General features: G+C 35.1%; 1 protein-coding gene across 3 annotated transcripts in view; it reads left to right on the top strand.

Moving 5' to 3' along the window:
- TRAPPC12 (trafficking protein particle complex subunit 12) overlaps positions 1–12,502 on the top strand; it is a 50,343-nt gene that overhangs the window by 13,150 nt on the left and 24,691 nt on the right. For all 3 annotated transcript variants that reach the window (XM_058019346.1, XM_058019344.1, XM_058019345.1), the window contains exons 5-6: positions 72–210; positions 11,223–11,335. In XM_058019346.1, coding sequence (XP_057875329.1) covers positions 72–210; positions 11,223–11,335 — 252 coding nt within the window. The remainder of the gene's footprint in view (positions 1–71; positions 211–11,222; positions 11,336–12,502) is intronic.

The raw sequence follows: 12,502 nt of genomic DNA, 5'->3' as shown, positions 1-12,502 counted from the left end.
TGGATGTGGCTTTTGATAGAAGCTAATAACAGACCTTGTCCTTCTCTTTTTTTATATGTATCAATTTTTAGCTGTGGTTTGTGAGACTAGCACTACTGGTGAAACTGGATCTGTTCCAAAATGCAGAAATGGAATTTGAACCATTTGGAAATTTGGACCAGCCTGATCTTTATTATGAATATTATCCTAACGTATACCCTGGACGTAAAGGTAAAAGACTTGATTTATGAAATGATTTTCTTTTATTCCCTTTTTAACAGTCATTATAAAATACTGGTTGGATTCAGGGGGCGTTTAAAGCTGAAGCATTGGAGAGCTATGGATTAGGTTGGTTTTGGTTTGTTTTTTTTCCCCAGAAGAACATGATTGATTTGTACATTAAAGTATTGCTCATATTATGGTGATAAGAAGTAAAAACAGGTAGAGCAATATCGGTAGGCAGTGTATTTCATGCTGCTGCTACAGAGGAATGTTTTAACAAGTAAATATAAATATAATAAATACTACCAAACTCAAATAGTTCATTTCACTCAAAACCGGCCTTGAAAGATGATGAGAGAGTTTGTGGAAACAGACTCTGTAAGCTTTTTTCTCTTCAGTTCATCCAGGTAGTATCACTATGCTATTTTTAATACTTACACACCCAAATGCTACTGCAGGTGTTATTTCCTGGTTTCTAGGATTAAAGGAAAAAAAACCTATATTTAGAAGTAATTTAATAATTCTCCTTAAATGAAACATGATTAAATGTAGTATTATTTGCTAAATAATTGAAAGTAAGTAAAAATCAGAGATTTACTGTGTATCTCATTATTAAAAAGAACAAAACACCAGCTTCAATTCTTTTTAAGCAGTTTGTCTCATGTTACAAATGCACTACTTCCCACTGCTCCAAAGAGCCCACAGGTTAGCCACATAGTTCCACTACTCAAGATATTCTAGCTCTCCAGAAGTCTGGGTTTGAAAAATTGCTATTTTTAAGAGCAATTTTACTCTTGTTCAGGCTATTTTGAAATTTTATTTTTTATATATCTGTTATTTAGGAAAGAATAACTCTCTGATGCAAGTGCACTCTCGAGTGTTCTTAATGTTCTTTGGCTTTTGTATTTGAAGCACAGCGTGTAATAAGACATTTGTAAGTAGCAGTTGTTACGGACAGTGCCATTCTGAAATCTTACAGTCCATTTTACATGAGATAGCCGTGATGGGGTAACCTAGAAAGAAAGAAGATTTTGAGGTTTCTGAGGAAGGGAAGTTGGTGTCAGACAGGTCACAGTTTTTTGCAGATTACTTTGTATAGTGATGCAAAAGATCAGTTGCAGGCCAGCAAGGCCAGTGGGGACTGCCTAGAACAATTCCCTCTGATGCTACTCATGGCCCTTCAGGTAATCACAGGCAATCCACTGGGAAGGAGTTGTGTCAGTTGGAAGGGTGAAAGAGGTCCTGGTCATTGGATGGCTTTTTGGATCTGATGTTCTTAGGGCAGCTGCACACACAATAGTAATAGTTGTCTTCCACAGGCTATGTATGTCTCCACATCTTCTTCTATATTAAAAATAAGCTATTTTTCCTAAGAAAAATCCTTGCAGGTCATGTCAATATTTGAGGTACTTGAGTGCTCATGCCACAGATGATGCAGGGAGCAGCAGTTCTGGGCAGTCTGTCCAGGTGTTGAAATCACCTGTCCTGTGATTGAGCTTTGGATCTTGGAGCAGTGACTCAACCACTGTGGTTGTTTCATTCAAGTTATGAGGATATTGATGGTAAAAAGAGGTGAGCTTAGGGAAGATAGTCTATTTCATAATTATATGCGTCAGATAATTTTTAACAGTTGAACATATCAACTGGGACCATAATCTGATCATTTGTGAGGAAAGTAAGATCAGGGTTGGATGGAGCTGACCTGCTAATTGTAGATATCTCATATACATCCAACATGGGAACAGCTATTAAACATTCCTTACATAGTTTTTAGGAGAGAGAAGTAGCATTTCCAGAGATGTAGGAGAACACAAGCAGTTGTTTTTTGTCTAGCCTTAAAGTATGCTATGCTGGATTATGGATAAAGAAATTTAGTATACATGCATTGTTAACCAGCTAATTTAAATAATAAAATACAGATAAATCATTCCTATATTTTGGTTGAAATATATTAGTATGAATACACAATCCACTGCTATTCGGCAATTTTGTGTATCATTTTGTGGTGTAATAAGCCTAAAAGAAAGGGCTTAATTTCAGCATTTTAATTTTGATTCATGGTATATAAATGGAGTAAGCACTTAAAAGTCAATTTAAGAAGTGAGCGTATAGATATAAATAATGTTCTCATTAATTGTAATGCAGATAATACTTTTTGTATTCAAAATATTCATAATAAATATAGTACATTAGGAAGTTTTCTGGGTTTTGTGCATGAAGTAGGGGAAGTTTGAAACTTAAAGCAGTGAGAGTAGCCTTTCATCCATCTCAAAGAATTTAAGTTACAAGTAACCGTACAAAAAGTGAAAGATGCATTTCCATTAATTTCACTTAACATGGCCAACATAGTCCTGTTAAATATCCTCTGAAACTCACCTAAAGCTGTTTCCCTTTCAGCAGCGTTGCTAATTTCAATTTCTTCCTCATATTTTGTGTGGCATTTGCAGCCATGATGTGTATTGATCCCAATATTGTCTTTATCATGGCTGTAAGATCTAGTCCTTCTGGAATCTTCCTTTCCTGGTTTCTGTGGGCATTTTGTTCAGTCATCTGCATTGCCTGCAGGAGTGCAGCCTCTCAGGACATTGATTCTGCTGGGATCCTTGTGTTGGCTGGTGGGGTTGGTTAAGGCACTCATAGATCATTGCTGATTGATAAGGAGCAAAGAACAGACTGTTCCCATTTTCTAGTAAAATCTTAAAAATCCTTAGTTATAGATTTAGTTCTTTGAAATTCGTCTGCATAAAGTCATATTTTTACATATGTTTTTCTTTCATAATAATAGGTCTTTAGGTCAGGAACCCTCTTTCAGATTGCTTCCTGCACATCTTCATTGTTCTGTCTGGGATATGTAAGGCTGAATTTTTGTCATCATTCTCATGACAGATGGATTTTAGGAATTTTTTTTAATGGTTTTAACTTTATATTTACACACTCTGACCCACTTTTATTCACACCATTTTTTGTCTGTGTTCCTTGTGATATATAATAAACTCTCATGTGATAGCTTGCCTAACCTGAGACAGCATTTCCATTGGTAATGCCTATGTCTTTCTAAACCTGTGAGAGCCAACAATTAAAATGGAACATTAAAATGCTATTTCATTTTTTATGAGGTAATTTGGTCTTATTTCTGGTTAATAGAGCAGTAAGTTCCAGAAAAGTTAATTTTAACAAATTCTAAAGCTACAAAACTTGTGAATTATTTATTTTGTATTGCAAAGGGGGAAAAATAAGCTATGCGTAAGTAAAAATTTAACTTCTGACCAGAAGCTTATGTAACATATAACATATAAGGGGTGGGATTTCTTTCCCTTTACCCTTTTCATTTTCTTTCTGATGATGCAGCATCATCTGTATTCTTCTAAATGAAATCAGTCTTCTGTTCTCTGGTGGGAAGGGCCTAAATTAGGAACACGGCATTACATATCTAGTTGTATGTGTTCTAGAAACTTCCTTCATAGTGTATTCCTTCCCTTGACCTCTTGGTATTTCAATACCAACACAAGTTTTCAAAAGTGTGGCAGTGTTGTGACTAGGGATCCACTAGTGTGTCCTGTGATAGGATGGCACTTCTGGGTGGATAGTGATTGTTTAAAAAGTAACATAAATTTCATATGTATATATATAATATATTTTTTCTCTATATATAAAATAGTGTGACTGCTTTGGCATTTTTCACTATTAATACTTTTATGACATTACTAATATCCACTGTATTTAGAATTTTTATCAGAAATACATGAAAAAATTGATAGAAAAAATTTGTGTGTAATTTAATTTTTAATGTGTCCTTAGTTACTCAAGCAGTGATCTTAATTTGTTCCTTTTATTCAGTTTTGAAATTCCAGTCATTCTAAAGGAATCATGTCATACATGGTCTGGAACTGGCATACCAACCCATGTTGTTTAACAAGTTTTCAGTGCTGATGCCTAAGGTGAACTGTAATAATTGTTACTACATTTTGTAAGCTTATAAAATAGCAAAAATTGTGGTGAGAAACTTGTTTTATGTCTACAGGGATACTGTGTTAGCTATGAAAACACTTATCCACTTAGTATTGAACACTTAATATTTCTCTAATGCCCACATTTTACAGGAATCTGGGCTGTGTATAGTGCAGAGGACAGTTGCAACGTCTGCCTGAAGCTTGGTCCTGTTTCTGAATGTCAGCCTATGCCATAAATAAGGACAGACTTGGATTGGGAAAATTATCTCCTTTATGTGATGTCTCTGCAGTGGCATTTGGCCATTTTGAGTTTACTGTTTTCCTTTTTCTCTTCTACTTGTCCATGCCAGTAGGAGGCAGGCTGGCTGAAGCTTCCTTTTTTTTAATTTATGGGGTCTGATGATGCTATAAATCATCCTTTTTTCACCTTCCTCAGATTTGGTTAGTGGGATAACTGTGGCAGAATGTAAAGTGGTGTGGGAAAAAAAGATTAATATAATAAAAGGATTAATAATAAAAGATTGTGGTAGGTAGAGAAAGAAAAGGAAATAAACCATTTAAAAATAAAGATAAGAGAAGAAATGCACAGGCTAAGAAATTATGTCTCAGAGTGCACTCCTCTTTGTTAATAAATTTTGCAGGAAAGCAGAAAAAGAGTACTCCACCATATTGTTACATGTAGTACTGGTTTTTTCTCATGTGTTACCACCAATACTGCCTTAAGTTAGCACTCCCATGTCAGACTGATTGAGTCTTGGCAGTTGTTCAGGAGAGTTACTCATTCAAGCTCATGTTGGCAGTAAAAATATTAAAATCTCTAGTGGAACTGGTTAGCCATTATTTTGTTGTCATGATTGTGTACCTCTCCACTGCCTCTTTAAATTCACTGTTGTGTTGCTTCAGAGCTACTGTCTACCTGTAAAATCAGCTAATACAGCTTGAATATATACCACTCAAATGTTGTGGTTCCAGAAATGTATGTATAACCTAATGGGGTAGAATACTGCTAAAATACTTAATTATGCATTCTTCTTTTCCAAGGCTACATAGTCTCATTGAAAACAGTATCAGCTTTACACAGGATTTCTTAATACTATGAGCAAGTAACTAATTTCTAAATTCTGCCTTATTACAGTTATCAGTAGGTAAGATTTAGGGTGATCTCTTTGAGGCAGGGCAATTTTTGTAGTTTTTCTGCATTCTTTCTGTTATGTTTTCCTTTCTTCAATGCAAGTTACTCCAAATTACTGAAGAAGTATTTTTGAAACTTTTTAAAACCAGATCATGATTCAGAGTTTCTGTTCTTAGGTCATGTGCAGTTAAATTGTAAAGTATATGCAAGCATGTCATTTCAGATAAAATTTTCAAAACATTTGCATTAAATAGCTACAAACATTTAGTCTCCTATCTCATCTTCAGTCTCTCTGGATTGATGGTAATAAAAAAAACCTTGGAAATTAGTCTGTTGAACTGGGATTTTTAAGTGTACTTTTAATTTCTAGTCAGTGAAGCTAGGATTTGGAGTTCACTACATTATCCCTCTTAAAAATCTTATAAATTTTGGTAGAAGTATGTTTGTGCATATAAAGGCAAGCATATACATCTCTCTATGTATATGTAAGTGTAAAGCAAAAGATTTTTCAGAGGCTCAATACAGTGAAGGAATGAATGTTTCTTTTGCTTTGGTTTGGGTTTTTTTACTGTTATAAAATCCTGCTTTGTCCTTTCAGTAACTGATAATCTGCTCTTCTGTTGCTTTTGGGCATTTAAGATTTGTTGAACAAGCTGTAGAAGGCAGATCAGAAAGCATTTCTGGTTACTTGTTTGCAGCAAGAAAATTCAAGGATAAAATAGCTGGTCATTGGCATATTCTTCTCTGCTCCAAAAGGGCTGTAGATCAGGGCTGCAGTTCGAATTTGATTGACATGAGGTGATGTTTGTGTTTTGACAGTTATGAAAATGTGCAGCTGTTCATAAAGAAATAGAAATTGAAATCTGTGGTCTTAAAAAATTCTACCTGATCTTGCTCTTTATTCCATCTGCTCCCATGCTTTCAGTGTGTCCATTTTCCATCTTTTTTTACTTTTTACTTTTGCCTTTTGTATGATGATAATATATATATATACACACACACATATGAATGAGATTAATTCATGTGAAAGGGACAATCAAACATCACATTCTTTGAAAGAAAAATCTCCAGTGTATTTGAAAGTAATTGCTAAGAAAATTGTCTTAAAATTAAATCATTTTCCATTATGTATTTTTTGTATATTATTATGAAGCCCCCAAAGAGGAGCAACAGAGGTCAACTGTAAAATACCAAGCTAGAATAAGACCTGCTTAAATTAAAAATAAAATTTCGATATATAGCAGTAATTGTAGGGTATTGCCTTCTGTGGAAATTATCTAAGCTTAGCTGGCATAGTTTTACTGTCTAAGGACATTACTGTAGAAATTGGAAGTATGAAGTAGGGAGCAAAATCTATTCTCCTATGCTCTTAACTAAACATTTTAATTGCAGGATATGCTAATTGTTTTAAATACTTCCTTGACATGTTGCCCTGCTAAATGCAGTGCTGAATGAAATGTAATAGAGTATATGGGTTTGGTTCTGAGTAGTTTTGCAAAAGACATTCTATGATAAATTCAGTGTTTATAGAAAATTTTTTGTCCCTAGTGGGATGCCACAGGAATAGATATGTATGCCTACTCATAATAGAAACCTGTTATAAAGAAATATGTCTTTCCCTGAATGCTTTAAGTGGCCTCAAAGTGAATAGGTGAAGCTTTTCCAACAAGATAATGTAATCCTTAGTCTAACCAGCACCTGTATTATTTCTGTTACAGCTGAGTGTTAGTGCAGTCAATTTTACTTTTTTTTCCCCCCAATATAAGTGTGTTTACTGAGGGAAGTATAGTTTTTTTTTCTCCCTGCTAATCTCTTTTTTCATTAAATTTTCTGCTCCAAACTCTACGACCTGCCTTTTAGACCTTCCTAATACTATTATTATTGATCTATTTGAGTCATCAGCAGACATCATTTACTTCTTCCAAATTTTCTAGTTAAACCAGATAATGTAAAATTAAAATCACACTGTTTTCTGAAAATATCTTTTGCCTTTTTTAAGTCTCACCTCTTGTCAGCCCTAATACAGCTGTTAATCGGTTACAGAATTACATTGGTGAACAGATCTCTTCTATTTTCTATTACTGCCATGTATTTCTTTTTGAGAAGTGTATGTAAATTGTATTAGCACCTTAAACAAGTAGCACTCATTGACAGCTTTACCAAATCTAAGTAAATTTATGCCTTTTTTAACTAGAAAATCAGTCTTTTACTGTAGGAACTGAATTAGATACATTTTCCATACCTCATATAATTTAACTAAAAAGTTTACTTGTAGACAGGAACATATCTGGGAAAATGCACTTAACCAAAAATCTCAAGAGTTTATAAGCAGTATATTTAAGGTCTTTATTTGGATTGAGTGGCTTGAATAAGTGCTGCAGGTTTTTTATGAGCAATTTACTCATCTGATTTGACCTGAAATTTCACAATGCTGTTTACATGGGCTGGTAAGAAAGCCTTATCAGTGGTAAAAGGACATTTCTTTTCTCCTTTCTCCAGCTGTCACCTTTGTATGAGAGCGTGTATACAGTTTTGTCCTTTCTCCAAAAAAAAAGAAAAATCCTGCTATTCAGAAGGATTACAAGAACTCTGAGAAGGGGGCAGAAAGAGCTAGTGTTTCTGATATTTTAAATAAAGTTAGTAGCTTACTTAATGAGCAATAAGTAACAGACATTGATTGGATGGATTTGCTGGATGTTTACAGTAAAATTTCTTCTGTTTATGTCATGAGTTTCAAAAAGAAAGAAAAGAAACAGATGTTAAAGTTTTAGGTGGTCCTGTGAGAACTTGTAATACAAATTTTGGTTTGAAAATTCTTTACAGTAACTAGCCTTGCACCCTGAGCCAGCTTTTTTCTGGTTTTGTTTGAGAAATCTGTCACCACACTTGATGTACTGAGGATCTCACTAGAATGTTTTTTGGTCACAAGCTATGAAGGAATTACTAAGCAGTTGAGAAATGATACATCCATACAGTACATTTTGAAGTAATACAGTTCTGAATGCATGTTACAACTGAGGATTTAGTTATAATAGGAAATAAATCAGGTTCTTATGGAGTTTAAGTTGGCCTGGAGTGTCATTCATCATTCTGACATCCTCTGACACCACTTCTGATGATGTACATTGGTCGTGGGTTGTTCTTTCCTTTCACAGGGATTGTGGTAGAGTGGTTTCATTCAGCAATACATAAGATCAATACTTTACAAAATACAGAATTCTCAAAAACTATCACAAAACATTATGTAAAGGTTATTACAAATTGCTAATGTGAGATGTTTCATCTGTGCTCCATTAAATACCTGTCTATTTGTGTGTTGACTGATTAAAAGAAAACTAATTCAAGTTTTCTGTATGAGTGTTTATTGAATTGACTTTTTGTTGCATTTTACAAGAGGATGTAAACATACAAACTTGTTCTGAACTGACAGTGCTGCAACACAGTCCATAACCAAATGTTGCTAAACCTTCAGTTTTTTTCAGTTTTTTACAAAATTTTCTCCCCCTTTTATAATCCCATTGACTGCAGCAGAAGGTGCATCATCAGTAAATTAAAAATACCTTCTCCAAACGAGCAGCACCAAACTAGCTGGTTTTAGGCACTGCTTTTTCTGACAGGATTACTGTTGGATTGTGGAGTTACTAAAACTTGGTCATCGGAGAGGCCCCTACTAATTGGGGCAAGGTGGTTTAAGCTGACAATGGGGAAAAAATCACATGAAATTTGGAAATGTGCTTTCTTTTAATCTTAAATGCTCAGATAGACTTCACAATATGAAGGCGCCTGGTTTTCACTCGCAGTATTCTTCTGTCTCATTCAAGGTGTTTGCTCATGGAATCAAAATTTTTTTCTGTTTTCCAGTCCTGGAGAACAGCCATCATTACCAAGCTTGTCCTAACACAATGCAATTTGCTTTAAGTTCATTTGGGCTAAACGACCATGTAGCTGTATAGTCACCCAGCACGATAGAACCAGTGGAGTTCAGATTGCTTCCATAGGTTTGCAATGCAGTTTGCAGCATGTCTGCAAAGCACTTTTTCTCTCATATTTTGGCACAGAATTTACTCTTAAATTATTTTCAACTTTCTTTTTGTTGTTGTTCACTGCCTACACTGACTGTGTATCTTCTGTCATGCTAGGCACTATTCTGAATATATACATAAAATTTTTCACATCTTTTGTGACCAGTTGAATCAACTTCTGCATGTCTCTCAATAGAACTTCAAAGGTGGTTTTATTTGCTTAAAGTGTTTTCCACATATGATGATGCATGAAACTGGTGTGCGTCCATTACAGGAACTCAGCAGTCGGGGAAGCCATCGGGAATAGTTAGCATCAGCAAAGAGAATTTATGTAGACATAAGTGGCTTACTGTGAAGGTCATAATTAGTGAGTCTTGTGATTAAAATTTTGTCAACCTTTAAGAAAGTCTAGAGGCAGTGACTCATTTTGTATAGCATTTACCTCTTTGACATACAAGCCTGTTAAGAACAGGTGCAAAAGTCTATTTAGAAAGCTCCTGAGTCCTGTTTTTGAGAAAAGATGAGGCAAGAGGTAACTTGAGAGAGAAATCTCCTTAGAGTATCTGTATAGCAAATGTACATATTAAAATATTAGAAATGTGGTTATGCCTTGGAATGGTTACCTGAAACAGAGGCTAGACAAAATTAAGAGAATAAAAGGGGGTGTTTATTGAAGGCCTTCAATAGGTACACCTTGGGCAGTCAGAGGCCTCTGAGGGGCTACACCCCAGATGGACGATGGTTGTGAGTTTTTCAGACAAAGTTTGGTCCATTTCCATTATCAGGGGTTAGTTCTCCAATTACAGTTTCAGGTAATGAAGTCATTTACTCCAAGTTTGCCCCCCCCTCCCCAGTTCACTGTTTACATCTCCTGGGGCCTGAGACAATAAGATGTCCTTCTTGAGTTTCAGGCCTAGAGAGGAATTGTTTTGTCTGAATCAAATGGGAGAACAGTAGCTGACAGGCTATGGAGTTTTAGAGTTACACACTAAGGCAGTACAGTATCTGAAAAATATAAAAGCTAAATCGTAAGGCAGTGGTGGCATGGTATTTTGCAAGGCCTATATCCCCATTATGCCAGCTCTGATTTGGTTTCACTGGTGGTGTTCAGTTTATGTTTGGTATTGTTGTCTGTGTATCAGAATTATGCAGTTACCTGAAAGCAGGATGTTGCACACATTTGGGTTCACGTAAACTCCTGAAACTGCCTCTGAAGTCAGCCTGGATGCCCATAACCATAGACAATGAGGTCATTGGCACTACTGCTACTAATTATAATTATAATAATTTAATAATAACACCGATAATAACAATAACAACAGTAGTGGTAGGAATAAACTAGTATTAATTTCTTTTTCTCCTCAAATATTGTTTAAAATTCCCTATTCTTTGATGTTTTAAATGAACCAGAAGTTACACAAAAGTATGCCAAGAGGTTTTCCATGCCCTGGTTAAATCTCTTCTGAGACATACTTTGAAGGCCAATAATTTCATCTTATTTCTTCTACGTTGGGTGTGAAATATACATAATTATTAAATGCAGGTAGAAATGTAGCTGCTACTAAAGTAAACTTCATGTTTTTAATCCTTCATTTTAATGGTTTGAAGAAATTTTAAATGAAACATTATACTTCCCAGTACAACTTGGTTTTGAAAATTTGAGTTAGGTGCACCTTCTTCTTGCCATCTTGATTATGGTTTACTTGTGTTCAAGATGTTTTAAATATGTCACATGATGTAGCTGAAAAGCAGTTTCCTGTTTTCTCATCTTTCACAGTTTTCATCAGTAGAAGAAAAAGATCTGAAGGCAAAATGGTCTTTGTGATATAAGCACTAGTGAGACATACCTTTTTTAACATAGGCAAATCACAAACTGATTATAGCAAACACACTTAACAAAATTAATTGTATTTCTAGGTTCCATGGTTCCTTTCTCCATGCGGATTTTGCATGCTGAACTTCCTCAGTACCTAGGAAATCCTCAGGAGTCACTTGACAGACTGCACAGTATGAAGGTCATCTGCACCAAGGTAACAGCATCTCTAGGCACTAACATCTCCTAATGTTTAAGAAATAAATTTTACTGTCCTTATAAAGAACAATAAGTTTCAATTATGACATTTTTTACTTCATCTTGATGAAAATAAGAAATTTGCTATTAAAAGTAATGAAGTGCCTCTTGCATTTTAAGAGAGATCCTTCTCTTCTCTGTGGTAGCTCTGGCTCAGTTGAGTAGAGCAGAGGACAACATTTGTGCTTTTGCCAGACAAGATGTGGAGCACAGTAAGCAGATGTGTTTAAGGGCGAGTAGGAGAGATTTCTGTCCTTCACTCAGCTGTGTCCAGCTTGCTGAAAACAGTTGTTAATGACCTTGATCCTTCAGAAATAGTCCAAATAACTGGTTTTAGAAACAACAGTCATTTAGGAATATGAATACAACCTGCTGTGTTTGGTTGGGGTTTTTGTATTGTTTTGTCAAATGCTATAATAAAAAATTGTGGCCTAAATTGTAACATGGGATTTGTCAGTGCTGAAATTGGAGTCATGGTGTTGTGAGCACTAACTTTGCCTACTAACACCAGCAACCCTTAACCATAAATATTTGCCCTTAAATGTTCTTCTTCACAGAAGTCTTTCCCAAGTAGTCTAATGCACCAGTGAGCATGAATTTTACAATGTGGTAAACTGTAGAAGAAATGCAACATTTTTGCTTTATCTATGACACTTGAAAGTTCAAAGTGTACATAAGATAAACACATGCGATTACTTTTCATTTTCATTATTCCTTGCAAGTTTCCTATATTTGCTCCTTAAAATAATTTGATAGGGTAGTGGAAGGATTTGATTATTGCCAATTGTGTAGCTGTAATGGCATTAATTGTGTGAAATCAACTTTCTTCTAACACAGTAATATGTAGGAGAACCAAATGTTTACTGTAAAAAGCCCAGCTCTTCTTACTATGAGGGGAAAAATTGAATAGTTTAGGTAATAAGAAGTGAAAGTGGTGTTTTTTTTGTAAAGTTGGAAAGAATTGATTTGGAAACTGTTGAGAAATATATCTAATTTGGCCAAGAAATGCTACTTCTAAGAAGTGGTACTTCTTAGCATTTGAAGACTGCTGTTACCTCTCATCACTGTCCTGCTATTCTCTCCAGCCCTCTTCTTCATAAACAGTCCTCAATTTGAAATAGTTCTG

Source organism: Melospiza georgiana, chromosome 3, assembly GCF_028018845.1.
Source record: "Melospiza georgiana isolate bMelGeo1 chromosome 3, bMelGeo1.pri, whole genome shotgun sequence".
Lineage (NCBI taxonomy): Eukaryota > Metazoa > Chordata > Aves > Passeriformes > Passerellidae > Melospiza > Melospiza georgiana.
This window is presented reverse-complemented; position numbering and strand designations above follow the sequence as displayed.